Here is a 21,429-nt window from a genome sequence, read left to right as displayed (position 1 = left end):
CATCCTGCTGCCAGGGGCACCTGTGGGCCAGGGTCCCTGCTCTGAAGTTGAGCCACTGCTCTGCGGGCTGGACGATGCCAGGGAAGCCCAGAGAACACGGCGTCAGCCCAGCGCCATGCCGGGGCGGGATGCTCGTAGCCAGGAGGATTTGCCGTCTGGGATGCAGGAGCACAGGGAGCAGCCCTGCAGGGAAAGCGACATTTCAGATCCTCACCTCTCCTCCTTCGGGGCTGAGCTGCATCACTGATGGCAGGGAAACAGGCTGGGGCAGCCAGCTCTCTCCAGGCCTGTGTGCTCTGGCCAGAGAGGGACGCATCATTCAGCACGGCTGACCAGGGGGGCAGCCCCACTATTGCAGCTGGGGAATTGCAGGCCCTGCTTTTGTCTAGCGACGGGTGCTCCAGGGCCTTCAGGATGCCAGCGCCCACTGCCTGCAGGAGGGCCTCTCTTTCCCAAGCCCGGTTGTCGCTGGCTTTGCCCTCTCAGGTTGGCATGGTGCTGTGCTGCAGCCAGGGGCGGGCCGGTGCATCTCCTCAGATGAGCCTGTTTTCGGCTGGGAGTTGCCAGCAGGCACTGGGCCATTAGCAAGGGCTCCCTGGGAAGCAGGATCCTGGAATTACTGTCAGGCAGACCAGCCGAGCCTTCTCACACCTCACCCCCATGGGGGGACGGGCCTCACACCCTCCACTAAGCCACGGCCAGAGCTGCCTTCCCAGCACTGGGTCCCCTCGCCCCACACCTCCCACCTTCTCACTGACACGGGGTACGGTGTGTGCAAAACGGGCCTGGGGCCGAAAGGCATCGTCTCACCCCCACTCTGCAAAGGGCGCGAGGCGGTGCCAAGCAGGCCTCATGTGCCACACCTCCCAGGCTCCTCTGTTCCTAGGCTCACTCGACTCCCCTCTCTGGCCTGGGCGGGGGCATTGCTCTGGTATCTGAAGCACCGGGGGGAGCCGCTGATAATTACAGTCCTGAAGGGGCCCTAATGAAACTTTAATGGGATTTGTTCCGGGTCTCTCATTAACACGGGCTCTGCTGCCAGGCCAACTCCCCCTTCGCCCAGCCCTGGGAAATCTCCACTCTCATTCACACCACTGGGCGGGGGCCACAATCCCACGCCCACAGCCCCCGCTTTGGGTCCCGAGGAAGGAGCTGGAGGGAATCTTCCCTTCTGAGTCAGCACAGCCCCGCAGGGAGGGGACTTTGCACAGGGCCCAGCTAAGAGCACCTGAATCGCTACACGTTGCACAGCACAGTCTCCCCTTCGGAGCTGTGTCAAACCCGGCTCACGCTGGGCCCTTCCTTGCATCTTTGGGGCACCTGCTTTTTCACTCACCTCCGAGGCTGCCTGGCTGGAACCCACCACTCCAGTTCTCTCCCGTCCATGGTCACAGAGCAGGGGTCCTACTTCAACAGGCTGCTCCGACCCCAGGGTGGGCCACTAACTCTGCTCCTGGCAAAGCAATCCTGGGCCCTGGAACAGGAAGCTGGTGCTCTAGGGGAAAGGAGCCTATGGACAATCCAAACATGGAACATGGCCATCGTGAGTATTTCTGAGTTGAGCACTGCAGAACTGAGCAAGCTGGTTAGCTATAAAGTGTGTGTCTCAAGCACGAGTCGTAAGCCATGAAACAGGTCCGGCTTTCAGTGCAGAAGCTCCCTCGTGTCTGATTGTAAATACCCTTGGCACAAGCTACTCCTCGGGGCTGTAAAACAATCATGTCATTTACAATTTACACCCAACGCTATTTACCATTAACAGAGAACTCTCCAGCTGCAGATCTCGGAGCATTTCACAAAGGGGCAATCAATAAAACAAACAAAAAGGTAGCCCAAGCAGAGTTTGGACCCTGAAAAGGGAGCGGGGCCAGAGAGTCCAAGTCCACTAGGAACTTCTTCATTGCTGTCAATTTCCTACAGCAGGCGCTTGCCAACTAGGATGATAGGCAGCAGTATAAAATCATGAGCTAGGTTGTATTATTATCCCCACGTTACAGTGGAGGAAGCTCAGATACGGAGAGGGCAAGGACAAGATCCTCAAAGGTGTTTAGGCACCTAACGCCCATGTCAGTGGGATTGCAGTGGGAGTTAGGTGCCTACATGCCTTTGAAGATCTGAACCTATGGGACTGACTCAAGTCAGTGGCAGAGCTGTGAAGGTCATAAGACGTCTCCTTTCTGGGCCCACGTGGCCACTGTTCTAGTGCTGTCCTTCCACCCACACACCAGGGTTCACCCAGCCAGGAGGCGACCCAGCTACCACTGTCTGTGCAACAGAAATAATCGGGGGAAGGAACTTGAGGATTCAGTGCACGTATGGGCCCCTCGCCCCTCCCCACGTCCTGGGGCGGGGCTGCCATGCAGCAATCCCTGTAGGAACCTGCACCCCGAGGCACTTCGCACCCCGTGCCTGGGAGTTTGCACTGGAAGCTGCTGCCAGCTGAGAATAGGAGAAATTCTCACAGGCAGGCCGGGAAACAGCACGTGGCTGATTCCAGACAAGGCCCATTGTGCAGAGCTGCCGCTGGGCATTGTGCAGCAGGGAAAATAACCCTTATTCCAGGGACATTCAGTTTTAGGGTCTCATTTGGTGGGGGCTCCATGCCAGCTGCTTCCCACCCCTCTTCCTCCATTCTTTGGCCTCGTTCTACCCCCAAATGAACCATCATTCCTCAACACAGAGCCAACAACCATCACAGTCTGCCAGCCTGCCTGGCCCTGCGTGGGCCTCAGCACAGCATCCCCAAGAAGCACATAGGTCCTGGCTGATGTGGAAGACAGGGAGTGCAAAGAGGATGAAGAGGTAAATAAAAGCACAACCCCCTCTCCCCAGTGGCACTCCTCTCCCACCCCTCTTTATCCAAGGAGAACCACCCCAATGAGATGCCTCTTCCCCATTTGCTATTTTCATCATTGGGTGGGAAGCGGACGAGAAGCACATACACAGGGTGGCAATGGGGGCAGGAGGCAAAGTGAGGTCACAGGTCAGCCCCCTCGCCCACAAAGCCTTCATTGTGGGAGAAGGAAAGAAAATAGCAAATGGTCCCATCCAGCCCCTGCCTTCTGCGTCCAGCTGTCCCAAATGCTCGGTCTCCGGGGATGAGCGCTGTGGGCTTTGCTGGGCTCTTCTAGAGAACACAATTTGTCACCACTGGGGCTCCCCTCTGCCCCCCATTTGTGGCAGTGGCGAAGCCTTTGCCTGCCTGGCAGTGCGTGCAGAGCTTGTTACAGTTCCCCATTTGTTTCTCATTTGGGCCAGGAGTCTTAGAATAACAAACCCTGGGGAGGGCTGAGAAGGGCTGCTGCTGTGAGAGGTATTTCAGCCAGTCAGTCCCGATCCCCCATCCTCCGCCCCTCCCACCTACGCAGTTCCAAAGAGCCCTGCAGCCTGTGGGAACTAGTCGGTCACACAGGTGTTATTTGTACGGACAGGAGAGAGACAGACGGACCGACCGCAGAAAGGGACACCATGGTGCAGATTTTCAAAAGCCCTCCGCTCCGCTTTACAATGTAAGGTGCCTGTGTTTTGGGGCACTCCGGTTTGTGCCGGCGGCATTCACAGCCAGCACGGCTCTGACTGGCCAGTTTGCATGTGCAAACACTGTCTGCACACACAAATGAGAGGGCTTGGGAGACGGGGGCTAACAGCACTTCCCTACCCCCCAGGACGGTCAGGATGATAAATACATTAGCGATTGTGAGGTGCACAACTAGTATGGTGCCGGGGACCAGATAAACACCGCAGATTAGATAAACCCCGGCACCCAAAATGAGAGGGCAGTTATGAAAACACGGGCCTGCCCTGCAGTAAAGAGAGTGAGTGCTGAGCCAATACATCCTGGGCATTGTGACCTCCATGGTCCAGCCCATTCCCACTAGCTAGCAGGAGGCTGATCTCTGGGGGGAGCACCCCAGCCTCACGGCGTTCTCACCAAGGCCTCGAGCCTGCTCTCGGCAAGAGGTGGTTTCCCACCAACTTCAGCGGGAGCAGACCCCGGATTTGCTTCTGATAGCGGATGAAAAGCTGTTGCCTTACAGCTTGTTTTCCTCCATCATGCTGAGGAGCCTGAGTTGTTATTGTAGGGTTGCTCAGGAGGCATAGACGGCCTGTCTCAGCTGGACGCCTTGGCCCACTGTAGATGTTGTCTTGGGCCAAGTCTGGGTAGCCTAGGGGACACACGCTCCGCCTAACGCAGAGCCTCCCACCACCCTGGAGTGCCCTGTGTAGCAAAGCCAAGCTCATTCCTGCTCTGATTCAGAGTCCCAGAGGCTGGTCCCAGCGGTAGGGAATGTAGCTCAGAAGAAAGGCAGGGAACGATCCTGGCCCCCTGCCCAAATGCTCTCTGCACATTCCCGCCAGCAGCTTTCGCCCTGCCGCCCCCATCATCAGCAGGGCTCAGCACCCGTAACTCCCACTGGAGTCAGCAAGAGACACGGGACCAGCAGGGCTCTGTCGAGCCACAGTGGGCCAGAAGGGGGCGCTGCAGAATGGCGCACTTGCTCTACAGCACCTCCTTCTGGCCTGCTGTGCCTCTGCGGCACCCTGCCTCCGGTCCCTTCTTCGCACCCTTTAGTAACTCCCCACAGGCTTTATTTTTGTCCAGGGACGCCCCTTCCCCAGAGTCTAGCACACAACAATGCTCAGTCCTGGGGCTTCTCTCTCCTCCCCCAGCCTGCTCTCTGCAGCGCTTCCCCCCTTGGCAGGCCAGGCTCAGGCCTCCCCAGCTACGGGCTTTTCAACTCCCGTGGGGTCTGCTCGCCCTGGTTCTCAGCCTCAGGCCCTTCCCCTTACCTCTCCAGGCTGAGCGGGCACCCCGTCTGTGCAGCCTACCAGAGCCTCTGGCGCCGTCTGCCTCACTCCTCTTTGCGAAGGCCAGGAACACTGGCCCCTCCTCCCAGTCACCCTGGGACACCTCGTGCCCCTGCCACTCCACCCAACACTCACACCCTGGCTACCATGCTACCCCTAACCACGCGCCTAGGGGCATGCGCAAAGGGGGGCAAGCAGGGGCATGGGTCCCCCAATAATCAGTGGGGGCACAAAAACCACTCGCTCACCCCGCCGCAGCCCCGGGCCCCGGTGAGTGTGTGTTTAACGTGCCCCCGCAAAACCGGTCAAATTTGAATTCCTGCACACGCCCCTGCACCCGCCCCACAGCCTGGCCCAACCCCTGCACCTGGCTCGCATTCGAGTTTGTACAAGCACGACACTAACAAGCCATGCGCGCGCTCCAGCACAATCGCTTTGCCATCACGATTGCAGCCCTGAGCAGATGTCCTGATGTTATAGGGACAGTCCCAATATTCGGGGCTTTATCTTATATTGACGCCTATTACCTCCGCCACCTCTCATCCTGATTTGTCACACTTGCTGTCAGGTCTCCACCTCCCTTGGTCTATACTTGGCTGTTGTCATTTGCAAGCTCTTTGATGCAAGGACATTGTCTCCATACCGGGGCTATAATGCACCCTAGAAAACACAAATAAAATCAACTTCTGGTCACGTGACTGGGCCTGGGGTCTGCGCAGGATAGCAACCTGCCCTGGCATGTGATCCATCCCGATTGGAAACTGGCCATCGCAGCCGCTCCCCTAGCCCTACAGCTTCTCTTTGCTGTTTGACAAAGCACAAAACTGACAGAAAAGGAATTTTTTGTAAACACCAGTTCCCAATTTTCAGAGACTCCAGACAAGAGCTCACGAATTCTCTCTTTTGCAGCCTGACAAACAGGACTCCCTCTCTCTATCCCTCCTCTGCACTGCTCAGGGCCATTTTCACAGCTGCAGCATGAAAGATCCTGCGATTTTGGAGGCAGGTTTGAGGGCCTGTGAAAGCCCAAAGCCTGAGGTTGGCCAGGTCTGAAGTATGCCCATACTGACTGCTCTGTCAGTGCAGCTATCCTTTGATCACGCCGGCCAGGACCCCATAGCAGCATTCACCCAGCTCGTGACTAGCGCCGGCAAAGATACGATCAGTGGAGTGAATAGGAGGCTGGAAAATGTAGCCTGAAATGGGAGACTTCACACCTCCGCCTCCCAAATGGTCTCTTGCCCTTTCCACAGGCGCCAGCTTGGCCGGGGAAGGTGTTGGCACACTCTGCTTAGCTGTCACTTCTCCAGACCCTTGAAAGCAGTGCACTTCGGAGTTTGTGGCAGAGAGTCAGACAAAGGTCACAGAGTCACGCCCCGCCTTCTCCCTCCCCCACACACAGACTTCCTGCATGCCTGAGGGGTCTGGATTTCTCACACCTCATGGGGCTAAGAGTTTGCATCCCAACTGCAGAGCCATGGCCTATCGACAGCAGATCTACCATTCCACCGGTGACCGAAGTACCATGCCTGCTGCAGCAACCCTGTGACCTTTGATCTTGATAATCTGAGCTCCTAAACTAAATGGGGCTGCAGCTGGCCAGTGGCTTGATGGCAGCTTCCAAGGAAAGCCCATGTGCTGACGGCTATGCTGCCAGAGGATCTAATGGGGGCACCCGATGTGTGTGTGCGGATAAGGGAAGAGAGCCGTCGCAGATGGACTCTCGCATCTACTCAAGAACTCTTAGATTTTGCCACCTCTGCGTCTAATTCAACATCTTCAGTTTCAAGACACTTCCCTCTGCATTGGCTGGGACAATTCAAAGGGATGCTTCCACAATGCTACTATCTAAAATCAGCCCGTAGATTTAGGGACAATCCTACATTTATCAGGAAGAATCCCACCTTCTCTCCAACCCCCTGCCCCCCGGACAGCTCTGACCATCTGTGCCACGCCTCGCCAGTTTCCTACTTTGGAGCCTGGCAGGATTCCCAGGGGAGAGTGGGCACAGGCTGGCGGCTGCCCCAAATCAGCACCCCAAACTCTGCAGGGAAGTTGCACTTTCCAGCTTGGCATTTGTTTGCCCCAAACTGCCCTCGTGCTCGTCTCCCTGCCCCGTTCCCCACAAAATCACACGGGCAATAAACCCCAAACCCCTTTATCAACTATTTACACTGTTAATGAATCAAAAAAAAAAAAAACAAACAATGAGACGCCACCGGCTCCTCCATGTTTTGCAACCACTCAAGGGTTTAATTCAGATCTGGAATAAGCCTCTGACCCAGGCTAAGATTTGCAGATGGATTTTGCAAAGCTGCAGTTAGCAGTTAGAAATCCTTTATCCCCCCGCCAGGCCCCATCCCCCTTTCTGCACTCCCTGTTCGGACCAGACATTGTCCTCCTGCACTTGGATGACTCATGGCCCCTGTGCAATCCCCACTCCGCTAGGCTGCCCCCCTCTCCCCCCCGGGTGCTGTGTTTCTCGTAAGTATTTCAAAGCCCCTGCACATTTTTCTCCAGGCGCCAGTTTTCCCCTTGTTCCTTTCTTCACTTTCCAGGCCTGGCCTGACCTGGCCTCAATCCCCTTGTGGAGTATCACTGGGCCTTGCTTAGGGCTTTGAATGTCCCTCTTTTCCTGGCTGCATTTCAGCACCAGAGGATGCAACTCTGCCTGTGTCATTTTGCAAGGCTTTGAACAACATTTCTACTCACTTTTGGAGTCCACATTGCAGTCAGCTCCATTTTTAACAGAGCTGTGATACAGAACAGGCTGTTGGCACCAGGGAATTGCCCTGGGACTAAGAAGGGGCAGTGCCAAGATACTAGAGTAATGGGCTCAGTAGAAATGCCAAAGGTGGGATACCATCAGGCTGCTGGGCTGAGGGAAACACTGGTGGCAGGGAGGGAAACAAAAACGTGTTGGGGAAATTGGCAACAGAAGGATTGAGAGGCAGATTTGAGGGAAAGGAGACAGGACGGAGGTTCTGTTGCTTCGTTCTCGCGTGGGTTGTCTCTGTCAAATAGGGTTACCACCCTTCCAGGATTGCTCTGGCGTTTCCAGGAATTAAAGATTTAATCTTTAATTAAAGATTATGTCATTTGATGAAAGCTCCAGGAATACATCCAACCAAAATTGGCAACCCTACAGTCAAAGCCTGCAGCTGACTCTCCCAGTGAAAGAGGCAGCTGGCCTGCAACGGCTGTGTCTTTTAGGGGTACCAGCCCCCATTTCTGAATGCACCGGTGGGGGTTTTAGAAATAAACCCGGTGGGGATAAAGACTGCAAAAGCATCTCCACAACGCAGCTGGCGCCATTTGTCCATGTTATTGTGCCGCACTAGGAGGGGACCGGCTGAAGCCAGATGACAACGGAGGGCCAGGGAGAGGGGCTGAAGAAATACTCCAGCAGAGCATCACACGGCAGCATTAGTTCAGGACAAGAGCAGGCCCTAGGGCCTGTTCACACTGCAAGCCTATGCTATTTTCATTGCTCTGCCATGGGTCTGTCAAGTTTGTTTCCTCCTAGTGTCAATGAGGTGCTGCTAACGAATGGAGCACCCCCTGCCTCCCTCCGACACTGTAACAAATGCTTTGCACTGAGGCGGCACTTTTCCTCTGTAGCTTTCAAAGCACTTTCCTGAGGCAGGCAGACTCGCACTGTGTGGATGGGGATACTGAGGCACAGAGAAGTGGCTACCAACATTTTCAAAAAATAGTTTCCACTAACTCAGGCCTCTCTACTTGTAAGTGCCCAGCTGGAGCCATGTTGGTGTCAAGGAGCGCTGTGGCCAATAACTCCCTCGGGAAACCAGGCCCTAGGTGGCTCAAGCCACCCATTAATCCCAGCTGCCCACTTCTGGCCTAAGTGACTTGCACAAGGTCAACGGCAAATCACTAGCAGAGGCAGGAACAGAAATCAGGGCTTCCAACTTCACAGCCCAGCCCTTAGTCACATCACCAAGATTTCTGTCTGGCACAGGCTGTTAACAGATAGGGTTTGCCAGGGACAGGGAAAGGCCAGCCTTAGAAGGTAATGCTTCTAGTCAACACAGCCATCCGGGTGAAAGCTTCAGGTGTCACTAGGCAATAGAGCAGAGGTTCTCAAACTTGGGGTTGTGCAGCCTGAAATATTTTCAAAGGGGGTCCCAGCAAAAAATGTTTACGAACCCCTGCAGTAGAGGCTGGCTCGGGCCCTGCTTGACCATCACAATGAAGCCAAAAAGCGAGGCGTGTCTCTGCAAGAGTTAATTCCCAGACGACAGCATTCCCTTGCAGGCTGCACTCCTATCTCGGGTGTCTCAGCTCCCCCGCCAAGGAAAGATCAGGAAGTGACCCTAAACAGAGCCCGCACTCCTGCCCCGCATTCTGGGGATCTGGGGGTTCAGCCCCGAGGTGCTGATGCATGCTACGGCTTGAGTGAAGCAGTGCAGTGACTCCCCACTGTTGCCCCAAATCCATCTGGGGAGCCAATTTATTGCAAAGGGAGGGGCTTATTCAGAAGACTTCTTTAAGAGGGAAAGAGGCTGAATTCAAAAGAACCATTTCCCCAAAGCTGAGTGATCCGATCCACTCCCCATGGACCTCATGGTGCTCGCCAGGATTGCCCTGGGAGGAGCGCCCCAACTGAATCGCCCCAGCTACTGGACTCGAAGCTAGTGTGCCGGAGGGCAGGGCTCCCCTCAGTGCTTGGCTGAGGCTGGGGAGGCAGGATCTGAAAACAGGAGACGATGCAGGCGAACGAGCCGTGCACCGAGGAAAGCAGAAAGCGGGGGGCAGCAGGGCCAGGGAAGCTTTTCTCCCCTCCATCCCTGCGCTCAGTGGCCTACGCATTGGGAACCTCAGCTCTTGGTCAGACACCATTCGGCTCCTGTAGCGACAGCATTAAGAAGTGCTGTTGTAGGAGCAGCCCGGCCAGCCAATGCCAGGCAGGGGCCCAGCAGCTGCACACACCAGAGGAGACAGAAATGCAGCTTAGGGCGGGAAATGGTGTGAGAGACCACCAGGCTGAGCTGGACCTGTCCCCTGACCTCTGGAGAGGGTCAGCTCCTTCAGAGCCAGGTCTCCACTGTCGCCTGAGAGGCTGAGGCAGGGCTCCCAGGGACAACGTATCGGAGCTGCACCTTCTCACTGGTGCTCTTGCCACCAGGCAGCCAGCAAGGGACTCTAAAGGGTCTTATCCAGGAGGAAAACACACAGCTTCCTCCAAGAGGGATTCCTGGCCCTGTCCCAGTCACTGCTGAAGCTAGGGACGGAGGTGGAGCCATCCCAGATGAACAGGGGACAGAGGGTCTCCATTTTGAAGGGCTTTGCATCCTGACAGCACTAAAGCTCACACTGGCTTTGCATCATAAACTGGCCTGGCCTGGCAAGCAGCTGGGCACTTACAGAGTCCTCCTTCCCTAGCTCTGGGTGCATGGCGTTAGCACTGGCTGGCGGAGGTGACTCCGGGAAGGCAGGGTTTTCAAGCGTAGCAGGCGTAGGGGTCTTGCTCCTTGGGCAGCCCTGGGCGATTCCTCTGCCAGGCTGCAGGCGAGCGAGGGTCTAACAGCAGGGCGCAACGGCCCATGCTGCCAGGAGCTGATGCAGCAGCCAGGCAGGAAGTGAACATGGAGAGATGAAGCAAAGCTCATGTTCCCGGGGGTGGTGGGTGTCACCAGGCCTCTGCCCCAAAGGGACATGTTGGCTCCATTGGCAGAGTTTATTAGCTGGTGGGTTTTTCTCGCTAAAGCTTATTTGGGAAGGTAGCGGAAGCGAAAGGGCACTTGGCATTTCTCAGGAGTCTCTGGTCAATATTTAATCGGCTGGGGAATTTTTCCTTTTTTTTTTTTGCCTTCCAGGGAACTTCTCCTCCCCTCGCTCCCGCCCCCACAGACCTAGCATACAAGGACCGGGGAGGAGGAGCTGCTCTCCAACAGATGCCACGATAGAAAGACAGGAAAGGGGCTGGTGGCAAGGCAGCTGGCAGCTGGCGAGGAACGGCAGGAGCAGTCGGCCACAGCCGGGTGACGAGAGCCACTGAAAATGGTCTCGGTCGGGCTGCAGCTCATGGGCTACATCCTGGCAGTGCTAGGGCTTTTGGGCACCGTGATAACCACCCTCCTGCCCAACTGGAAGAACAGCTCCTACATCGGCGCCAGCATTGTGACTGCGGTGGGCTTCACCAAGGGCCTCTGGATGGAGTGCGCCATCTTCAGCACCGGCATCACGCAGTGTGACATCTACAACTCCCTCCTGGCCCTGCCCCCTGACATCAAGGCGGCTCAGGCTTTGATGGTGACCTCCAGCGCCGTCTCCTCGCTGGCCTGCCTCGTCGCCGTGCCGGGGATGAAGTGCACCATCTTCTCCCAGGGCTCCCGGGCCAAGGACAAGGTAGCAGTGACAGGGGGGGTGATCTTCATCCTGGGTGGGGTGCTGTGCTTCATCCCCATCGTGTGGAACATCCACGTGGTGCTGCAGGACTTCTACAACCCGATCCTCCCGGACAGCACCAAGTTCGAGATGGGGGAGGCGCTGTACCTGGGCATCGTCTCAGCCTTTCTCTCCGTTGTCGGTGGCTGCATACTCACCGCTTCCTGCCCGCCCCGGGAGTCTGAGACTGCCTACCAGAGCGCCTACCCCTCCAAACTCCTGGCCACCCGCAGCCCCCGGCCTTCCATCAGCCAGCCCCAAAAGACTAAGAGTGAGGTCAATGCCTACAGCCTGACAGGGTACGTGTAGGGGGCATGGCCAACTCCCCAGCAGCAAGGCAGATGGTGTTTAAACCTCACCCTGCCCTGGGGGCCACTCAGAAGGACTGAACGGGGGGAGGTAAGTGGAGAGGCCGTGCCCGTCACTCGACTGTCTCTCTCTTGTACTCCTTGTCCTTTAAATCCCAATCCACCGACTGACTGATGCTCCCACAAGGCCCTCCGCTGTTTGCAGACACACGGACTCTACCGGAGCCTTTGTGTGCTTTCCCTCAAGCTGCAAGCAGCAAAACACAAGGCCAGGGGAGCTCTCTCCTGCAGGAACGCCCCCCTCTGTGCCAGGAGGAAGAGCCGTAGCGCAGATGGCCGGCACCACGAGGGCAGCGAGTGCGTAGATAGCATCGGAGCAGACGGACGTGTAGAACCCACCCCCAGCACCGGGCTTTCGCAAGGGGTCACTGGCCTGTGTGCTGATGCGTACCGGACGCAGAGCAAGGGGCATGTTTGCCACCACACCCGCCTGAGGGCGAATGACAGGGAGAATGGGAAGGGGGCGGCCAGGCAGCAGGCGGGAGAGCCTTTGAGCAGGGCGGCGGGGATGGGATGAGGTTGCAGGGACTGGTCATGAAGCACTTACTGTACTGTGGGGTGGTTTGGACAGGAAGAGAAGTGTTTGCTGAATGGCCCTGTGGGCCAGGAATGGCAAGGGGTGATTACAGCCTGGCGTTGCAATAAATCTGTGTTTACAGTCAGACTGCGGCTGAACTTTCCTTCTGCGCCGAAGGGGCTCTATGTTGGCCCACAGGGAACAACCCCACCCACTCCCCAAGGCTGGGCCAGGCCACCTTGTGCCTATTACAGCCACCCACTTGCTGCCCAGCCAGAGGGCAGAGTCTCGGAGGCGTATTTCAAAGGGGACCGGGAGCCCCAAGCCCAACCCCCTGTGAAATCCTGCATGTTTGTTTCTGTGCCTGGCTTTGAAGAGCCGTGACCTTCAGGCATGGGAACACCATGGCCTCTTGCAGATGGTACGTGTAAACAAAGATCTAAAAAGGAGCTGGGTGGCTGCTCAGGAAGGGCCCGATTCTGGTCCCACTCAGCTGGGTGGGAAAACCCTCCCCTGACCTCCAGGGCGGCAGGACGGGGTCCTGAGATAAACTGGTGACGGGAGCTCAGTGGGGGGGTGATAGTGAGCAGGGACGTTAGCACAAACCTGGCACCCCTGGGACCACAGTTCAAGCCCTGTGGGAGATTCTGAGGGAGCAGAGAGGCAGTATGGTCCAGTGGATGGAGCAGGGTGCTGAGAGCCAGCAACACCTGTGCTTAAGCCCAGGGTTGCAGGCGATGTTGGGTAAGACTTCCTTCCTAAAACAGGGCTAACTCCTCACTTGGTAAATGCCTGGAGGCCCTAGACTGGAAGGGTCTTTCTACAGGCACCCAGTATTGTTATTAAGGACTGTGCTGGAGCCATCCTCATGTGAGCCTAGCTAGAGACGCGCCCAGCATCTGCCTGGGGCAAACAGCTCTGTGCGACACCCCATGTGTCACTCTCTGTTCATGCAGAGCTCAGTAAACCCAGTCCCCCAGCACTCCCCAGTTCACAGGGCTGGGATCCCCCAGGCAGGGGGCCTTCCCTGCCTAGCAGCGACCCTCGCTGGTTGCCTGACAGACCTTGATGGCTCCCTCAGCATTGGAGGACAGCATCGAGCGAGTCTGTGTGATGGGGGGCGATTTAGGGGAATAGCCCTGGGTGCGATAGCCTCATTGGCCTGTGTGTGTGTGTGAAGGTTTGTGGGTTACAAAGGAAACACAGGGGGACTTCACAGACTGTCCCACCCCTGTGCCCTGGGAGGGGGGCGGGGGCTGAGCTGGGAATGCTGAGGGATCTGTGCTACCTGCTTCCCCCTAGCACCCTCCACGCTTTATCCCTTCCTCCCATTGCACTTGGGCCAGCCCTCAGGGCAAAAAGCCTGGACCACGGGTTATGTCGTGCTCTGGCTGTGCCGTGCAAGTGGGAGGGTTACAACAGTGAGCTGAGGGGAAGAGGGGACGCGGGCCCAGGCTGCAGCTGGCATGGGCTGCAGAGCCCCAAGTAGTCGCCCAAATAGTATGGCCCGCCTCCCCCTTCCCTCCACACAGCAACACAAGCCAGGGTAAACAACAAGGCCTCCCCGGGCCAGCATGTGAAATGATCCCCACCCGCGGTCAGCAGGAAATCTACCCAGTGAGAAGGGATTGCCCAGGCAGGGAAACTGGGGAGCGAGCTTGAAGTGGTAAACTAGATTAGCTACTGGCTCCATCCACCAGAGCAATCCTTTGCATCAGAACATCACATTATCCCTCAGTAGGTAACACCCCAAAGCAGCAGGCACCGGCCTTTCCCAGGGCAAACACTCCAGTGATCCCAGAGTTTGGCTAGCAGCTACCTGGCCAGATGTTCCAGTCTCCCTCTCCATGCTGAAGGCCACTCCCACCTGCACTGTGCCTGTCTTCTCCGGTCCATGGCCTGTCATCTGTCTGGTGGCACTGTCTTTGCACCATGGTCACTCACAGCTTTGCTCTGTCTGCACCTCCCAGGCTCCAGTCGCATCTAGCAACTGGCGATGAGTCCAAGAGGTGAATCCGGAGGTGCCGATTTGCCCCGTGCTAGCCTCCACACCACTGCGATGAGCGTGAGGGATCCCGAGTGTTTTCACAGCACGGACCTGGGTCAAAGGATGGGGAAACGGGAGGGGGGGCACAGCCTCCCCTCCTCTCCCTAGCAGGGGTAGACACCATTTGCATACAGCTCCGCTCCTCTTCGGCTGGTGCAGTGAGAGATCCCGCTCCGGTTTCAATCCACTTTCCCCCTTGGTGGTGAGAACCACTTCCTTACAGAGAGTGTCAATCTCCAGGAGGCAGGGACCGTCCTTACCTCCTGCCCACCCAGCACAAGGGGCCCTGATCTTGGCTGGGGCCTTTAGGTGCTATGGCAATACACAGCAATCACAGGCCATCTCCCTGCCATGTGCACTCGCGTAATATCCCTGGGGAAGCCGCATACACAGACAGAGAGAACCGGGGTGTTTAGTTTTCTCTCTCTAGAATGATCAGGCTTTGGTGTTCTTAAAAGCTAGTCCCACTGAGCCCTGTTCTTCATTGCATCACCCTGTCTGTCCTCAGCTGGAATAAGGAAAGCCAGCACCATGCCACCAGGCAGGTCTTCGTGCACTACAGGTGGGAAAGCCTCTCGGCTCGCAGCCAGACCAGGGAACTGGACTCTGGGCTCTATACCCAGTTCTGCCAGCCATTGGCCATTGGGCCTTGGCTGGTCACATCACCGCTCCATAATAGCCACCTACTTACAGGGGGAACTGCCAGGCTTAAATACACTGATATTTGCCAAGTGCTACAGGTGAGCAAAGGAGGGCATTTCAAGCTGGCTGGGTGGGGGACCGGATGGCCTGGAGGACTGGTACCGGGAGAGCAGCACTTTTCATCTCCAGCAAAGCCACCCTGGGGCAGCAGTAACCCAGCCAGTGCCATATTAGCAGGCAGGTGTCATCCCATGAGCACTGTAATCACAAGCCACTCCCTTGCTTGCAGTCTTGGCCCTCAAGGGATAGGATGGGAGAGAACTTCCCCCAACCTCCTGTAGGTTGGGGCGGGGACAGCTTGCACTGCCCATGCTCTACCTGTTTCACAGGTAAATAGAGGACTTCCCCCATCCAGGGCCAGCCAAACACTTACCCCATGGAAGGAACATTAAATAAGCTCTCCGAGGAGTGAGGGACCCAGAGGCTGGAATGTTTAATCCTTGAGACACTTAAAGAAAGAAGCGAATGAGGGAGGGCCAGGTGCACAGCCCAGCCTGGGAAATCCAGGCCAGACCAGAAGGCAGCATAATCCTCTGCCTGTTACTTTAAAACACTGAGGCTAATTAGGGTCACAAAACATTTCAGAGACTCACCTTTGCTATTAATTTCTGGCATTTCTATAGCTCTTGCAGGCACCGTTTCAGAGGTGGGCTTAATCAGTCCCATTTTAGGGTGGGGAAACTGACGCAGAGCAGAGTATCTTGCCTAAAGAACAGAGCAAGGCAGTGCTAGAGGTAGTCTAAATATAGGAATTCCTGGCTTCCAGGCATGTGCTCAGACCACGATGTTATGCTGCAGCAGACTGGCTCAGCAATCCCAGCGCCAGACTTTTCTCAATGAGCAAACTGGTTTCTCGTAACTCCCCTAACCCGCTGGAGGATAACACGGTGCATTTTGCACCATCGCCAGTTTCCCCAATCTGTCTGGATGGGCCATGGGTCGCACTCATCCCATTGTCCTGGGAGACAAGAGTGCCTTACAGCATTGTGTGTTTCCAGAGTACGTGCAGCTGAACACTGCCACCCACTCCGGGAGGTCAAAGATGAAGGATTTTGTTAACGTGCTTATGTTAGCTCTGCTGCATTTTATTAGAGACATCGATCAAAAATGAGAAATAAACTAATTAAACATGGTAGCCTCAATGACCATAGAATGGTCCCACCCCCGCTATGACTGTTGAGGAAGACAAAAGTCTCAGGGAACAGGAACATCAAACTGGTGGAGAGGGAAATGATCCCACAGTTGGGACCCTCCTTTCAGATCCTCTTGCACTGAGGATAGCTCTCCAGGGGAGGAACTCCAGTTATTAGGAAAAGACAGGTAACTGTAATGGGGGACTTGATCATTAGAAACATAGTTAGCTGGATTTGTGATGACTGGGAGAACTGCACGGTGACTTGCCTGCTGGGTGCGAAGTTTGCAGATCTCTCGAGACATGTAGACAGACTTATGTGTAGTGCAGGGGAGGAGCACAGTGGTCATGGTACATGTAGGTACCAGTGCCAGAGGGAAAGGTAGGAGAGAGATCCTGGAGTCCAAATTTAGGCTAGGTAAGAGATTGAAGTCCAGGACCTCCATGGTGGTAATCTCTGAAATGCTTCCATTTCCACATGCAAGGCCAGTTAGACAGGCAGAACTGCAGGGTCTCACTGCATGGATGAGACAATGGTGTAGGGAGAAGGGGTTTAGATTTATTGGGAACTGGGGAACCTTTGGGAAAGGGGGAGCCTAGACAGGAAGGATGGGCTCCACCTAAATCAAAATGGAACCAGATTGCTGGCACATAAAATCAAAAAGGCTGTAGAACAGTTTGTAAACTAAGGGCTGGGGGAAAGCCGACAGGTGCGGAGGAGCAGACAGAGACATCCCTTAGGAGAGGATCTATTAATTGAGACCCTCTATACCCTAGTAAGGAGGAGAGGATGGAAAAGGATAAAATATGGGTAGGATCTGGTGAGAAACTCAAATGAAAAAGAGCCCCATTCAATTACAACATATAATGCCAGACAGCTAAAAAGTGACAATGTTAAGTGCTTATATAACAAATGCTAGATGTCTAAATACTAAGATGGATGAACTTGAATGTAGTATTAAATAAGGATATTCATATAAGAGGCATCACAGAAACTTGGTGGAATGAGGATAATCAATGGGGGACTGTAATACCAGGGTACCAAATATATCAGAAGGACAGAATAGGTCATACTGGTGGTGGAGTGGCTCTATATGTGAAAGAAAGCGTAGAGTCAAACGAAATAAAAATTTTAACTGAACCAAACTGCCATAGAATCTCTATGGATAGTAATTCCATGCTTGAACAATAAGAATATAGCAGTGGGGATGTACATCTGACCAGGATGGTGATAGTGACTGTGAAATGCTCAGGGAGATTACAGAGGCTATAAAAATAAGAAACTCAATAATAATGGGGAATTTCAGCTATCCCCATATTGACTAGGTGCACGTCACCTCAGGCCGGGATGCAGAGATAAAGTTTCTTGACACCTTAAACGACTGCTGCTTGGAGCAGCTAGTCCTGGAACCCACAAGAGGAGAGGCAATTCTTGATTTAGTCCCGCGTGGAGCACAGGATCTGGTCCAAGAGGTGAATACAGCTGAACCACTTGGTAATAATGACCACAACATAATAAAAGTTAACATTCTGGGGAAGTGGTGGGGGAGGGGTGGAGACACCAAGGCAGCCCACCACGGCAGCATTTAATTGCAGAAAGGGGAACTACACAAAAGACAGGAAGTTAGTTGAACAGAAATTAAAAGGTACAGTGCCAAAAATGAAATCCCTGCGAGCAGCCTGGAAACTTTTTAAAGACACAATAATAGAGCAGTGGCATACCGAGGCGGCCATGCCTTGCGGGGGGCGGCGGAGGCGCCTGCCAGGCCTTCAGAGGAGGAGCTGCCCCCCGCTGTCACAGGCAGCCAGGGGCTGCCGGGCTTTGACACCTCTGGCCCAACGGCCACGCCGACCCCAGCTCAGGCCTACTGGCAGCCGAGGGCTCCTGCTGCGGGGGGAGCGAGTGTCCTCCTGGCCCACTCCACCGCCAAGCAGCCCTCCTGCTCCCCACCGCACCCACAGCAGGGGAGGGAATGGGGAAGAGTGGGAAATGGGCCCGCAGACACCCCCTCGCGGGGCACTGCCGCTGCCACCGATGGGGGGTTAGGGGCAACTGCAATTATTGGCCTCCGGGCACCGGAGATCCATGGTATGCCACTGTAATAGAGGCTCATTTTAAATATATACCCCAAATTAAAAAACATAGTAAGAGGACAAAAAAAAATGCCATCATTGCTAAGCAACAAAGTAAAAGTGGAGGTTAAATCCTATTGAGGAAAATAGAAAGGAGCATAAACTCTGGCAAGTGAAGTGTAAAAATATAATTAGGAAGGCCAAAAAAGAATTTGAAGGACAGCTAGCCAAAGACTCAAAAAATAGATCAGAAATAGGAAGCCTGCTAACCAATCAGTGGGGCCAGTGGATGACAGAGATGCTAAAGGAGCACTCAAGGAAGATAAGGTCATTGTGGAGAAACTAAATGAATTCTTTGCATCGGTCTTTACGGCTGAGGATATGAGGGAGATTCCAAACCTGAGCCCTTCTTTTTAGGTGACAAAACTGAGGAACTGCCCCAGATTGAGATGGCATTAGAGGAGGTTTTGGAACAAATTGATAAATTAAACAGTAATAAGTCACCAGGACCAGATGGTGTCCACCCAAGAATTCTGAAGGAACTCAAATGTGAAACTGCAGAACTATGAACTGTGGTATGTAACTTATCATTTAAATCAGCTTCTGTACCAGATGATTGGAGGACAGCTAATGTGATGCCAATGTTTAAAAAAGGCTCCAGAGGTAATCCCGGCAATTCAAAGTTGGTAAGCCTAACTTCCAGGCAAATTAGTTGAAACTATAGTAAAGAACAGAATTATCGGACACATTGATTAATACAAATTGTTGGGGGAAGAGTCGACATGGTTTTTGTAAAAGGAAATCATGCCTCAACAATCTACTAGAATTCATTGAGGAGGTCAATAAGCATGTGGACAAAGATGATCCAGTGGATATAGTGTACTTAGCTTTTCAGAAAGCCTTTGACAAGGTCCCTCACCAAAGGCTATTAAGCAAAGTAAGCGCTCATGGGATAAGAGGGAAGACCTTCTCGTGGATCAGTAACTGGTTAAAAGATATGAAACAAAGGGTAGGAATAAATGGTCAGTTTTCAGAATGGAGAGAGGTAAATAGGGGTGTCCCCTAGGGGTCTGTCCTGGGACCAGTACTGTTCAACATATTCATAAATTATCTGGGAAAAGGGATAAACAGTGAGATAGCAAAATTTGTAGATGATACAAAACTACTCAAGATAGTTAAGTCCAAAGCAGACTGTGAAGAGTTACAAAGGGATTTCACAAAACTGGATGATTGGGCAACAAAATGACAAGTGAAACTCAATGTTGATAAATGCAAAGTAACGGCACATTGGAAAACATAATCCCAACTATATATATAAAATGATGGGGTCTAAATTAGCTGTTACCACTCAAGAAAGAGATCTTAGAGTCATTGTGGATAGTTCCCTGAAAACATCCACTCAATGTGCAGCGGCAGTCAAAAAAGCTAACAATGTTGGGAATCATTAGGTAAAGGATAGATAATAAGATAGAAAATATCTTATTGCCTCTTTATAAATTCATGGTATGTCCACATCTTGAATATTGTGTGCAGATCTGGTCACCCCATCTCAAAAAAGATAATTTTGGAATTGGAAAAGGTATGGAAAAAGGCAACTAAAATGATAAGAGTTATGGAAAAGCTTCCATATAAAGAGAAATTAGTAAGACTGGGACTTTTCTTCTTGGAAAAGCAACAACTAAGGGGGGATATGATAGAGGTCTATAAAATCATGAATGGTGTGGAGAAAGTGTTAGTTACTCCTTCTCATAACAGAAAAACTAGGGGTCACCAAATGAAATTAATCGGCAGCAAGTTTAAAACAAACAAAAGCAAATATTTCTTCACATAGTGCACAGTCAACATGTGGAACTTCTTGCCAGAGGATGTTGTGAAGGCCCAGACTATAGCAGGATTCAAAAAAAGAACTAGATACATTCATGGAGGATAGGTCCATCGACAGCTATTAGCCAGGATAGGCAAGGATTGCTGTTTGCCAGAGGCTGGGAATGGCCGACGGGATGGATCACTTGATGATTACCTGTTCTTTTCATTCCCTCTGAAGCACTTGGCATTGGCCACTGTCAGAAGATAGGATATTGAGCTAGGTGGTATGACTGTTCTTATGCTCTGCACATCCCACGAGCCCTTGGCTACATCCTTAGATGCTGTATAATTAAAAAACCCTGCACATAAGGAATAAGCACACCCTGGGAACTGCGTAGGATGCCAGAGTTGCAGATGCACCAATGAAACCAACGTGTGTGACAATGGAAGAAGGTGATAAGGGACAATCCAGCAACAGGAGCACTGAGAGAGTCTGCAGGGACCATCCACCATTTAGCGGGCAGCTGGTTTTGCCAAGGTTCTGCCCCACTCTACTGAGGTCTTAGGTGGCACTGACAAAGCACTACATCGCGGAGTCCTGAGGAATTCTGTAATCATGACTGGCATGGCCAGTGCATTGCAACAAGGAATCGTGCATCGCTGGGGCCACGACAGGCAATGCCAGGGTACTGCAATGAGGAAACGCCCGGTGCCTGCTGGTTGGCAGTATCAGTATGAACATCTTCCAGCCGCTCCCTACCTGATGCACGGTGAATGCCTCTTTGCTTGCCAAGATTCCTCTAATGAACTTGGGGGCATCAGGTGCAGTTTTATAGGTACCCAACATGCCATCCCGACATAAAGCAATTTAGATTAGCAAGAAGCGAGGAGGCCATGAGGTTCATTGCTCAGACGTCACCGTCTCCATCATTAACCTTGCACAAGGGAAATCATGTTTACCTGAAGCGCTAATGCTCCTGATAATAGCATGACTCACGCTTTCTGCCCTCCAAGTTGTTGCAGCAGCAACCTCAGGGACCTGTCCTCAATGATAACGGAGACGTTAGTTAGGGAAGGCTGCAGCTCACTGCAAGGTGCAGGGCCTTCACCACTCTGGGCCCAGCTTCCTTCTGGGGCCAAAAAATGAGCTTCAAAATCTCTCCCAGCCACTGAAATGTTTGCACATCAATCTGGTGGGAAGGGAGAGGACACATCAAAGGACCAAAAAGGCCCTGAGATGGATAAGCAAATAATTTGGTGGGACTAATCTGTTAGTCAACCCACGTCTCTGGGTAACTTGTCCCAGACTCTGGGGTAGGGGTGGGAACTTGGGTTTAGGTCCAGCAGAAGGAGCACAAGACAAGGAGGAAACATAATGAAGCAGGTGGCAATAGCAGAGAAGGCTCTGCCAAGTGCTAGCCACCTACTATGCAGCTAGTCATTTCTAAAGATTATTCCTCACACAAAAAGACACCTTCATCTGAGTCCAGGAATGGTGCTGAGTTCATCACTTAGGGCATGTCTACACTACAATATTATGTTGACCTAAGTTACACGGGCATACAGC

General features: G+C 53.5%; 1 protein-coding gene across 1 annotated transcript; it reads left to right on the top strand.

Moving 5' to 3' along the window:
* Positions 1-10,735: 10,735 nt before the first annotated feature.
* CLDN2 (claudin 2) lies at positions 10,736-12,238 on the top strand. The gene has a single exon (XM_067549768.1). It carries the CDS (start codon positions 10,831-10,833, stop codon positions 11,524-11,526), a length of 696 nt encoding a protein of 231 aa, XP_067405869.1. The 5' UTR covers positions 10,736-10,830; the 3' UTR covers positions 11,527-12,238.
* Positions 12,239-21,429: the final 9,191 nt, after the last annotated feature.

Source organism: Emydura macquarii, unplaced genomic scaffold (genome assembly GCF_026122565.2).
Source record: "Emydura macquarii macquarii isolate MOO-44397 ecotype Brisbane River unplaced genomic scaffold, CSIRO-AGI_Emac_v2 contig_1253, whole genome shotgun sequence".
NCBI classification, from domain to species: domain Eukaryota; kingdom Metazoa; phylum Chordata; order Testudines; family Chelidae; genus Emydura; species Emydura macquarii.
Note: the sequence above shows the minus strand (reverse complement) of the source record. Positions and strands in the feature narration are given on the sequence as shown.